Source organism: Anser cygnoides, chromosome 2 (assembly GCF_040182565.1).
Source record: "Anser cygnoides isolate HZ-2024a breed goose chromosome 2, Taihu_goose_T2T_genome, whole genome shotgun sequence".
NCBI classification, from domain to species: domain Eukaryota; kingdom Metazoa; phylum Chordata; class Aves; order Anseriformes; family Anatidae; genus Anser; species Anser cygnoides.
In genome coordinates, this window is record NC_089874.1 from 137,612,267 (window position 1) to 137,625,356 (window position 13,090).

At 35.7% G+C, this 13,090-nt stretch overlaps 1 protein-coding gene across 5 annotated transcripts in view; it reads left to right on the plus strand.

Moving 5' to 3' along the window:
* The first annotated feature begins 805 nt into the window (after nucleotides 1-805).
* The window catches only part of SLC26A7 (solute carrier family 26 member 7), a 90,587-nt gene continuing 78,302 nt past the window's right edge, over nucleotides 806-13,090 (plus strand). For 3 of the 5 annotated variants that reach the window (XR_010828702.1, XM_066990585.1, XM_048075221.2), the window contains exon 1: nucleotides 12,109-12,218. Coding sequence is in view for 2 of the 5 variants with exons in the window: in XM_066990585.1 (XP_066846686.1) it covers nucleotides 12,124-12,218 (95 nt within the window). In the remaining 3 variants the exon portion in view is untranslated. Of the gene's footprint in view, nucleotides 1,264-11,905; nucleotides 11,962-12,108; nucleotides 12,219-13,090 lie in introns of those variants that run through there. The other 2 variants (XM_048075219.2, XM_048075217.2) reach the window with 2 other exon arrangements.

Sequence of the window (13,090 nt, forward strand, 5' to 3'; positions counted from 1 at the left end):
CAGAAAGTTGGAGCACAAAACACCAAAAGCAGAATAGAGAAGGCTGTTGGTAACTGGGGATGCCTGTGTGAAATGCACAAAAGTATCCCGGCAAAGAATGCAAATATGAAGGCTAGGTTAGCTATAAAATTAGCCACGTACAGAGATGGCAAATTAAACCAGTAGCATGCTTTCCAGAAAGAAAACATGATCTGCACAAGGTAGATTGTGTGCTCCTCCACGGGATCTGTTCTTATGCTAAAAGACATTTCTTCAGAAGGGGAAAGAAACAAAGGCAGAGGTTTACAGGATTTACTGCTTTTTCTAGCTCATAATTTTCTTAATGAAATGAAAATTAACAATATACTGACAAGAAGTTGGAGAATGTAATAAGAGGATATTTTAAATCCAACTTGAGAAACCGAGCTATTTCAGTAAAAACAATAATGAAAGGGTTCATAAGGAAAAGCCAATAACAAAAGGGTTCTCAAGGAAAATGACCTACCCGTTATTCCAAAACTTTAAATTTTAGTTTTTCTGTTTTAGTTGTGTCAAAGATAAACTTTGTTTGTTTATTTTAATAAAGAAGAAACTGGATGTCACGCCTCTGATAGTGTTAATAGTTTTTGCAGATTCTGTTATTTCTAAAAGAAATAAAAAAAGCTTTCCCCGTCATAACAAGTGATCTTCCCCCCTCTAGTGCAAGGACACATAACAAAAATTGTGATAAGGGTCTCTTTCTATTTGGACAGCTTTTAGATCCTAACATCTTCACTAAAATAGCCTTGATGCTGTGTGTAAGAGTAGGGCTGCATTTTTTATTTATTTATTTTTTTTAATTAAGAGAAAGTGAATTCTTCACATGATAGGTCCTTTGGAAAAACGTCTTAGCTACTGAGTTTTTCCCCTGGTGCTGGAAGTCTGTGGACCGTTGCAGATCTAGGGCATGGTTATAAAGAAACTAGGACTAGGTTGTGCAACTGAAGGGGTGTGTTGGCTGGCTGCGGGCTGTCCAGGGAGGGCAGGCTGGGAAGGTGAGGAGACGAGGCTTGTGCCCTGTGAGAGAAGAGCCCTGACGCTTGGTGCTCTGCTGTGGGACCGGTGACTGCTCTGTCCGCAGCTTGCGGGTCAGAAACACCGGGGTGCCTTCAACACACCAACCAATATGGAAAAGAATGTATGCGAAGCCTTTACAAACAGCTGGAAGAGCCTGTAAAAGCCATTGGAAGAGCCTTTAAGAAGAGGTTTCTTGGTTGCAGGCCCTGAAGTTAAGGTCCATCACTGGTAAGTTGATTTCATGCATGACTTCTCAGGCACTGCATCACACTCATTAAAAGAAAACCATTTCTGTGATTCAGCGTGCCAGTGATGGAAATTTATAGTATCAGGATTTTGATGTCTGACGAGATCTGAGCACCTCCTTGCTAATCGCTTTCCGGGACACAGACTTCTCTGTGTTCCTGATGCAATATTTGAGAACATTTCTAATTACACTTACCACAGGCTTGATGTGAAAATATGTTGAGTTGATTGTTCAAGACAAAAGCTTCCTAGACAAAAACACTTGAAAAATGCAGATAAAATAGCAAATTAAAGAGTGATTAAAAAGAGCATGCCAAGAAATGTAAAGGTCATCAAAACCTGGCTGTGCCTTTCAGAGAGAAAAAGATTTTCCCAGAGAGCATTTTAGTAACTGAAAATGTATTATTGAAATAAGGTCAAACAATTTTTTTCCGATGTCATTTTTCTCCTTTGAGCAATTCACAATTGTTTTACTGGATTTTTTTATATAGAAATTAAGGTCTTCCATTTTGCTTCATTTTCCATGATTCCAGAAAGAAACAGAATCATAGAATGGTTTGAGTTGGAAGGAGCCCGAAGGATCACCTAGTACCAACCCCCCTGCCATTCTAAGCACATTCTAAACTGTCATTCCCTTACAGAGGTTTCCCTGTTCACTTCATGCCTTCTGTAAAAAACATAAGACAAATTACACCACTTTCATTCTGAGTATGTTCTAATAATCAATAGTTGCTACTGTTACTCAGAAACACATGATGACCATCTAATAAAGCAGGAAAATTTAAATTGTGGATGTGATTTTGTCAGAGTATTGCATAGTCAGCTACATTTTAAAGCATTTTTAATCAAGCTAAAAGATTTTAGTGGTTAATATAAATTAAAACTTGAAGATTTTATTCCTTTTTTATTGTTTCCAATTTTCTAAATATTTTTTTTCTGCTCCATAATTTATCTGAGAGAATAGTATCTACAGATATTATTTATCTGTATGTACCTGTCTTTGACTTACTGTGTCTTGTCATATATTTTTTTTGCTTACTGGAAAGATGCTAAAATTTAATTTTCAGATAATGGCAGTTTTGTTGTAGTTGTTGTTGTTTTTCTTTGATTTATTTGTTTCCCAAAGAGGATCCCACTGTATTTTTTAAGTGCTGGATGCTGTAAAATTACTGACACTCAAAAAGAATAATCAAAAATCAGATTGCTACAAAGCTGGAAAAGACTTCAACAGACCCATGTCTATCCTTTCTAAGCAGGATCATGCTCCCAAAGACCATTTCTCACAGATAATATACAAATTATTTTCTTTTTTTAGTACTCAGGGAAAAGGCTGGTAGCAGTTGCCCCCTTTACATATCGGAAAACCATTCTGTTCTTTCTGATGAAAAAAAACCTGAAGGCGCTCTTCTTTTCCCTGCATGTCATAATTTCTAGTCATTCCATCTAATTGTTTCCATCACTGTCTTCTGGCCACTCACTGCATTAACTCATGAAGATAGGCACCACTTTTAAATTATTTACCCAATTTATGGCTTAACTTCTCATTTCCATAAGTATTCTTCCCTCAAAAAAACAAAGAAAGAAAGAAAGAAAGAAAGAAAGAAAGAAAGAAAGAAAGAAAGAAAGAAAGAAAGAAAGAAAGAAAGAAAGAAAGAAAGAAAGAAAAACAAAAAATCTGCTTTTCCATCAGCAATGGAGTTAGGAACCACCCTGATTTGGCTGTGGGGCTCTGTTCGTTTTTGGTCAGCCTGGCTGACTGCACTCATGGTGAGCTGCAGCAGCCCATCCCACCCCAGATGGTATGTGATAACCATATCTGTCCTGCCAGAGAATAAATGAACACGGTTTCATCTCTGATGCTTATTGCCATGTTTTTCTCGGATCTTTCCATGGTCATTTCCAGTGGCTGAAATGCAGAACCAAAAGCAGCTTCCCACCTCCTTGAAAATCAAAGGTGAAGTTGCTGCTTGTCTGTATACTCTACCAGAAAAGAATAAGGGGGAAAAGATTTGATGGAACATTTCTGTTTATTTGTTTATTTATTTTAATACTGTTTTTTTTGCAGAGTTCTAGTTCCCTGGCTAGCTCTTGATCTTTAATGAAATAATAAGACAGAGTAGGCTAAATTTGAAAACTATTGCTTAGTAAATACATTTTATAATAAAGTCTCCCTTTAATCCCTTATGTGTCTTTTCCTGCAAAATTTATTTACATATTTTGAGAAGAATACACAAGATAGTGTATTTGTACAACAGGTGAAATGACCTCAGTAGAGGTCTTTTATTATTGCCGATCCCTCACAATGTGTAATACATATTGCAGTGATGCATGAAACATTAAATGTTGTCAGATGGGCAAACTAGGCTATTGCCTTCAAAGACTGACTGGGCTTCCCCAGACTTATTACAGACATTACATGATATAAGAAGAGTCTTGAGCTAGTTTTTACAAATTTCATCTGCAACAGTGTGTAACATTTTTCATATCAGGTCACTATTAAGAGATCTCTTCAGTGACTGTCATCAAACATGCATTTTAGTGATGGGAAAAGAAACAACAACACTATACTGTACACTGTAAAAGGAGATGAGAACTGCTGACTACTTTTACAATGAAACCTAAGTAACCAGGCCAAGAAGAGAGCAAACAGGATATCAGTTAGATCTGTAAGCTTATTTTTTAAAAATATAATTTATTATGCATAAAAAAATACATATTGTGTGCTAAAAGTTGTTTTAGTGAATTAAAACCATCACATTGAATAGTAAGGCCATAACTAGAATGGAATATTAAATACAAAGTATTTCCCAAAGTTCCTATGATTCAGTTTTAAAAGAAACAGCAAAGATCTCTAAGGCAACTTGCCCATCTCTCAAAATTTATGCTGTTTCTCACAAAGCATTGACTAATGCAAGATCTTTGATTTCATCGAAAACAATAATTTTCAGAAAAAAATCTATAGTTCAGTACGTTAAGTGAAGCAAAATGCACCTTTGGAATGGCGAAAAAAAAACAATTTCCATACAGTTGCCTACTCTGTTCTGCTTTGTTTGTGGGTAGATTCCTGTTAATCATGACAGTGAACACCACCAGAAGAAATAGCAGAGAATAGCATCAGTAAAGTTGATAATCAGGAGTTTCTTAAAATGTTTTGCATTTCAAAATAATTCAAATAGTTGGGTTTAGTTATATGACTTTAGTCATATAAAGGAATATTTGAATTATCTCATTACTAATCTTACGAAGACAAACCTGTTCTTTCAGAATGATACTGATGGGCTTTTTCTAAAGCAGTAGATTATCTCACGTTATGATTTCCTTAACCTAAGAACCTCCCTTTACTTCAACACAAAATGTTTGCAGCATCTAATATCAATAACTAAGCAATTTTGCTGCTTCAGTTTACATCAACTGTTTTACAAATGAAAAAGCAAGTTAAAGAAATGTAAGCAGAAAGAAACAGACAATGCTTCATAAAGTAAAAGCATAAAGAAGTAAAGACATGCTCCAAGCAGTATGTGAGGTTGAAGCTCCTCTTCCTTTGCAATAATTTAGGAGCAGATAGTCCCCTAGTGCTTCTGATAAATAGTTCACATATTTTAATCAGACAGCTAATCCTTACTTGCTGTACTAGATTAATCTTGTCAGTTGAATGACAGTTTACTGGAGAGTTAGAAATTGTCAGAAACAACCCATCAAGATCAGAATCCTTGACATTAATACATTAAAATATCTTCTACTTGGCTTATTTTAGTTGTGCTTAAATTTTATCTTTAACTGTTTCAGTGCAAATGAAGAGCAGTATACTGTCTCAGTAGTGAAACACTTCTTGCTTCCAATTTTTACCATGAAAGCTGACAAATTATTTATTAAAACACTGTACAAATTAATTATTCATTGTCAAAGATAAAACTGTCAATCTTAATGGAACAGACTTTAAGATTATGGGAGCAACTTCACTTCTAATTTTATCTAATTTTATCTAATTTTATTTAATTTTATCTAATTTTATCTAATTTTTCTAATTCTAACAAACATTTATTTTTGAAATATAGAAGTCTGAGAGTAGATAACCCATAACTATGCTGAGTAACTCCACTTATATTTTAAATTATGAAAGAATTCTGCATGCCACTCATCTTCCTGTGGACATATAAAAAAATAAAAATCTACCAATTGGGTACTTTTGTTTTCTTCAGTTTATGTTCTGAAGTAAAACAGTAGTTACACAAGCTCTTTTCTGGAATCAGTACAGAACACATTACAAGAACACAAGATTAAAGCACATAACTTTCATTAATTTACTGCCTGCAATGATACTTTAACCAAATATTTGAGTGATTTTACACCAAGGTTAGTGATATGTATTAATTCTCATTTACTTTTTATCTCTAAAGGATAATACCCTATTTTCAAAATAGTGGGAAACAAAAGGTTATGGTGAGACGGGGTTAGAATATGATTATTGAAATTGGGTGAAAAAGAATTCTTAATAAGGTTATCAGTAAACTCAGTAACACCCACGTTTCAATAAATCTGAGTTTACTACTCAAGTACTCCCCGACAGCTCATTTGCAAAATGTCAACATTCAGTCACACTTCTCTGAAATTCAGTACAAAACAGAGGAATAAATATGAAGCACAAATTTCATAGTTACATTCTGTTTTAGTGTATGGTATGGCAGAATCAGAGAATATTTCAATTTTGAAGAGATCATAGAATCATAGAATCATAGAATATCCTGAGTTGGAAGGGACCCTTAAGGATCATCAAGTCCAACTCTTGATACCGCACAGGTCTACCCAAAAGTTCAGACCATGTGACTAAGTGCACAGTCCAATCTCTTCTTAAATTCAGACAGGCTCGGTGCAGTGACCACTTCCCTGGGGAGCCTGTTCCAGTGTGCAACCACCCTCTCGGTGAAGAACCCCCTCCTGATGTCAAGCCTAAATTTCCCCTGCCTCAGCTTAACCCCGTTCCCGCGGGTCCTGTCACTGGTGTTAATGGAGAAAAGGTCTCCTGCCTCTCGACATCCCCTTACGAGGAAGTTGTAGACTTCCTCGTTGTAGTTGTAGATCTCTGAAGGTCCTCCAGATGAACATCTAGCTCAAGGCACCACTAATTTCAGATAGACCAGATTATTCTTTCTTCCACTTTCTGAGCATCTTCCTGTATGTGAAAAAAAGAAGGGGAGGAAAGAGTATTAACACTCTCTACATCCAGGCAGAAGAGAAACACTGGTTCTACGTGTTTCTGACTGTGGTTCCCATATTTCTGTGGCCTGGCAGGTCAAAGGGACCACAATTCAGAGAAGTTATTTAGCTGATGACTTCCTCAGTTTCTGCCGAGTTTTACAACTTCTTTGGACTCTGCCTCCTGGTTCATAGTGACTGCGGGGTTTGATTGTTTTTTCCTACTTACTTTCTGTCCTAGATTGATAGATCCAGCTGACAGACTAGAACAGCTTGAGAGGTATTTCTCTCTCTTCAGCTTATTTATGATGCTGTGTTGTGTTCAGTAGGATAAAATCACCTGACGCTTATTCCTTTAGACAGGCCTTACATCCATTCCATTCTCATCCTTAGCCATCCATTTCTTATATGAGCTATCATACTTAGGTCTTTCCAGATAGATCATCTTATTGGAGAATCATTCAGTACTACAGTGATGGATCGTCATCATTTTCTGCTGGGGCTGGGAACAGTTGAAGTTGTTACTTAAGAACTTCAGCTCTTTGACCTCAGTCATTTCCTGAGACTCCCAGAGCTCTCCCTTGTATCACTTGGCTGTTTTGAGCACATCCCATGCAAAGACGTGTTTTGTCCACATTTGTGCAAATGGTGAGCAACTCATACTTTGTTTTCCACTTGAATTTCAGTTTGTTATTTTTTCATTTGTATTTCCAAAGATCTTTTTATTATTGCATCTCCATCCAATTTGGCATCAGCTGCCTATCTCATTAAAGCATTTTCTATTTCTTGCACCTCATTAAATGAATGTTATGTAAGACTGGGCTGGACAGCAGTAATGTACTTTGTCACACAGCATTAGCTATCTCACTTAGCTAATGCAATTTGCCCTGAGTCTATTTCTTGGAGCTCCAGTCCCAACAAACATGGAGCATTTCTGGCAAATTTTGTTATGTGGTATTGAATAGCTTTTTGCCTATTCAGACCTAAACTGCATCAACTATCACACATTTAATATAACTTACACCTCTTTTGAAAGCACTTCTCCACCTCAGAGTACATAACAATTTCTCTGCATTGCCAGTTCTTAACGCTTCTGCTGCAACTGCCAGTAAGAATTCCCACTGTACAATGATTTTTTTAAAAATCTGGGCTTCATCCATGAGTATCTGGATTCAGGCCATGGAGCTAATACCAACTAGTTTGTAGTAACAACTCTCAATTATTACTCATAGAGTACATAATGAAAAGAGTGACTTAGAAAAAGAGGGTCCTAAATTCCATTGCTATCTCCTGCAGCCTTTCAGTCCCCAAGACACACTTTTATATATATTTACTTTCTGCAGTGCTGATAATTCTAACTTTTCCCTAGATCCTCTTAAAGTTACAGAGTTTTTGGAGTAAAAGATTTGTGTGTTGGGTAATGAACTTTCAACCCCATATTAAATGATGTAATGCAGTTAAAAACTACTCTTGAAAGAGATTGAAGTGGATATTCCTCATTACAAATGTGTGTGACTTAAAGGATCACATTATGGAAAAACAAATATAGCTTCATAGCCATAATTACTTTAGCTGACGTTCAGCTGAGTAGCAATAAAACATAGATCTTCTTAATATGTATTGTTGTTAATCTTACCGATGATTTATAGCATGCAAGCTAAAATTACCTCACTGGGTTAGACAGAATGAAGTCAGTGAAAAGCAGCTAAGCTTGATAATTAAGCTAGACAAGTGGCAAGTAGGTTTTTGTTTTTTTTTTTCCTGCTTAATATGTATTACTGTAATTTATTTAAGTACTAAAAGACAATGTGAAATTCCTTATTTTTAGCCATGATTTGTCCTGCTGAGAATACGTTCAAATAAAACAGATATTTCAGGTATTTCATAACAGTAAATACACAGTGTTTTATTTAATTAGCAGAACAGTATTGGAATGTGTTAAGATTTTAGGTTAGGAAATACCTCCAGCCTTGAAATTCTTCTGGTAACTTGTGGAAGCAAAGCAACAAATGAGAACTTCATTTTTTTTTTTTTTCATTTGTTTTGTTTTGTTTTGTTCTTTTTGTTGTTGTTGGTGGTGTTTCTTTAATAAGTTTCTTATCCTGCTTGGGATATGGCACTTTTGTTTAGGCGGTTTTCTTGTTTTCTTTTCTGATCTGAAGCAAGCATAAAGCTGATAGGAACTGGGGATCTTTGTAATAAAAGAAAAATCAAATTGTGTAATCCTCTACCTTTTTCCATTTGATGGTAATAATTATTTTTTAGATCTAATGCACAAGATTTTTATACTTATCAGGATATTTTCAAGTACTTAAGGGCAAAATGAGATAGTTATATTTCATCAGTCAACAATATCTTTCTTTTCAATGTGGTCTTTGGGACTATATCTGCAGCATCATTGTGCAAGATGGACTTCTCTGTTCACTAACTGTTTTTTAAGAAATCCATGGTGGAAATCAGATGAGCAGTTCCATTTAAAAGAAATAAGAGTGGTAAACCAAACTTAAAATTTGGAAGAAAAGAAAACCCATCTATATTTTTGTTGTTGTTGTTGCTGCTGCTTGATATTCTGGAAAAACTTGGAGCAATGTCTTAGTCCAAGATTTCCAACAGGACCCGGCTGGCTTTTCAGTCACGGACACACCGTCACTGAAGTGCACTAGCACTTCTCTTCTGTAAGCCAGAAAGCACAGGGGAAGATAAATCACTTCAAAACAAAGGCCTGATCTGATAGCCTATTTCAGTTCCGCTTAATTTTTGCTCATGACCAAGTCGTAAAGTATGTGCTCTTACACAAACCTAATTTTTATGAGTTGTTGTGAATTGTGGTTGCTCTTTCTATGCTATCAGTTGAAAACAGGTGCATCTTTGCGCTAGTTACACAGACCACTGATTTGCTATGGTAGATAAGGTCACGGAGGTTAAATGACTTGTCTGTAATATGATGAATAGTACAATAGAACAGAGAATTGGGTTACGTGCGGATGTGGGTTGAGAAATTGAGATGGAATTGTAAATCTGTAGAATGCATTTGGAAGTGCAGTACTGAAAAACAGGAAATCCTGAATGTGTATTATTCAGCACAAGCATATGTTTCTTTGTAAGTAAATAGACTTTAAGGAAGTGGCTGAAGTATTTGGACTTAAAGCTCTGTTGGAGGATCCTAGGTATGTGAGTTTACAGTAGTTTTCTTAGAAGGACTTAATATTTGGTTGTTTTTATATAGCTTCCTATTCAAAGGCTTTATAGTACATTCTGCTTAATGATTTATAGAATTATAAGGCATTTTCAAGACATCACGTATGAATGCATTGGGTCCCCATACAGGTGATGGAAAGAGGTTTGAAGAAGTTCAGCACCTTGGAAAACCAAATCTCTTAACAGCCACTTGAAGGTGGACTTGTTCATATCCAACAAAATTGTTGGATTTCACAGCAGCTTCAGCAGCCTCCCAGATGGATGTTGCTTCTGCTGCCACTGTCAGGAGCTGGTGTGATCTCTCCTTGTGTTACTCCAACCACTGCTTTCACTGCTGGACACCATCTCTCTGCAGCTTCCTGTCCCTTTCCACATAGTGGAGCTGTTGGCTTTGGTGATCTTCTTGGTCCCACAGTGTGCCTGTGGCTCTAAGGAGCAGCCCTTATTCTTTGTGTGCTTTTCTCATTTTAAAGTTTCTGTAACAAAGTGAGGGCTGTTTGTCCAGCCCACCAGAAGGCATGTAAGCATGTTTTATACTGCACCATCAAGATTTTTAGGGGATGCAGAAACTTCTGGGCTGTAGTTCTGAAGCACTGGGTATGCAAAAGAAGGCAGGACTGATGTAGCCTTATCTGTGCTGCCTTTTGGCTCTTTTTTTGGAGTGAACCTTCCTCCTAACTTTGCTCAGTTACTTGAAGCAATCCAAGAGATCAAGGGAATGAGCTAAAAATGAATCAATATGGGCATCGAGGGTCCAAGGCATAATTTCATTTTTAGGCCCTCAGCTATTTATCTGTGTAGATGGTTCCCATGAAGTCCAGGCTAAGTAGGCCTGTAGTGCTGCTGTGCAATCATTCCTGCTTCTTAATTTGAAAATAAGCTATGTTCCTTCTATGGTCTCAGGCAGCTGTATATTCCAGAAATAATGTTTTCACATATGAAGAGTTTTTGTTTGTTTGTTTCTTTGTTTTTGGTTTTAAATATATTTCCTGCTTTAACTGTAAAAATCTGTCTGAGTTATAGAGTTGCCATCAGCAGCTGCATAATAAACACACTTTAAGAAACTGTAATTGCAGATCACCCTGACCTAACACTGATCATCCAGAGTCTCTGGACATGAAATGCAATCACTGACTGCCATTACTTAGTATCTTGTTAATTTAGATATTTTAAAGAAGCAAATTCCTTAATATCTTGTAGTACTATCTCCTGTTATAATGTCTCAATTTTTTGAAGTAATTGAAAATATAACTATTCAGACTCTGTCAAGTCTTTTCATAGTATGACCATATTTAACTTCATTATATCCTAATGCTCCAATTTTTTATATAAGCAGTATTGCTGTCTGCTCCTAGCTTAATGTTACATGTGACGCAGGAGATAGCAGTGGTCCCTGTCCTAAGGATCTTTAAAAGAAAACATCTGTCTTAAAGATGAAATTTTAGTTTAAATTGTGCCCTTGGAAGCCTTCATGCCTTGCAAACTTTTTAAAAAAGCTAATAATATTTACAGGTTGCTTGACAGAATGAGAAAGTGAAAAGTGATTTCAAAATACTGATGTTACAACTTTTCTTTAAAAATTATGTAAAATATCACTGGGTTTTATATTTAAAAAAAATCATTTGTTTTACTGTTACTATCAGAAGAAAATGAAAAGAGTCCAAATTGTACACCTGCTGTCTATAGGGACTTTGCTGTGCTCCTGCCCATCATGGTCTTTGCTGCTGCTGCACCACAGAGTAAGGAAAGAATGTGCTCAGTAGATCAATCAGATTGCTCTCTTTGGTATTGTTTACAATAATTGTTAATTAGTTTCCTAGCATAGTACCTCATTTGTGGTCAAAATAAGATGCACACCAGATGGAGAGAAAATTAATTCCAAAGTAGTAATCTATCCATATACATAATTATTCCTTGTAACTGTGTAATGGTAGTGGTTTTGGCTGTTTAAGCTCTAGCAATGGATAGATCAAACAGATGACATTGCTTAAACATTATTCAGGGTTTTATTGGGTAAGCTGTAAACAATTGATATATGATTGCTTTTTGATTGGCTTCTTCTTGCAATCCATGCCTTTTAATGTGATATTGTGATTTATGTTTTTTGTTTACAGACTTTGGGTTCAAATTTTAAATTTGCATAAAGTGTTGCCTGTTAATGTATTTTGTCATTTCCATTATAAATCCTACCTTCCATAAGTTTATAAATTGTCTTTTAAAATTTGTTATACAGATGTCTTGATATGGAAGAAAATGAAGAAATGATGAAAAATATGAAATAAGAATCAGGTTTGAAATGTTTGGAGTTGTTTTTTTTTGCTTTTTTTTTTTTAACCTTTTTTTTCTCTGTGTGTTTTGTTGTTGTTGTTTGATTGTTTGTTTTGTTTGTTTTCCTGGAACAACTTTACACTTAAAGAGTCTCTTATGCCTCATGGAAAACACTGAGAAAACATGAATGAATGTATATTTACAAAAAAGGTTTATACTCTTTGTTCTTACTTCTATGGATCTTTTCATGTGGAAGCAAGATTACTCTTTCTTTTATGGTAAGAATCTGATTATTCATGTTATTTCTCCCTCCTCAGAAATTACAGTTGTTTGTTATTTCCCACTCTTTGGAAATCATTGTGATGTTACACAGACAGAGCTGATTCAGGAAACATAATCCTAAACTTAAGTACATAATTAGTCAGTAATTTCAGAGGGATTCTCAATGTGCCTGAATTTAGGGATGTGCGTTTTAAGCTTCTTCAGCTGGTCCAAAGTTGCTTTGAAATTACTTTGCTAATTACTACTCCTATTATAGATACTGTAAGGCTTAAGAATGAGTAAATAAAAGTTCTATAAACATGCAGATTCTTCTGTAATTGAAGTACTTCTATAAGATCTCTGTTTAGAATAAAGGATCATTGGAATGCAAACATTTCTGGAGACTTTTAGCTTATAGCATGGTCTTTTCACTTTGAAGGATGCAAATTGCTGAGAGGAGATGAACTTTTATACTGCTGTGCGGGTTGTGAGAGGTACAGGTTGGGTTATCTCAGCAAAGCTCCAAATATTCTGACACCTTCCTGGATCTGAACATTTGAGCAAGAGAGTGGTTTAAAAGCACTCCATTCGTTGTTGACACTGAGGCAGAATGGCTATAAGAACTGTAAACATGGCATATTAAATTTATATTTTTGTCATGATGAAGATGTTGTTAAGAAGGCTGTGAGAGGTGCCCAAATGTATGAGAATGACAAAACCAGAGTCAGAGGGGAGATCTTAGTGTTTTCCCTTTAAGGTCTTTAGAGATTATTGTCTTATATGCAGTCATATTGTGCTTCCAAGTACAAGAAAATCAGAGTCAGAATACTTTCATATGTGACTAGTCTAAGATGTAATATTATGCATGATTTAAAGATCAATTATTTCA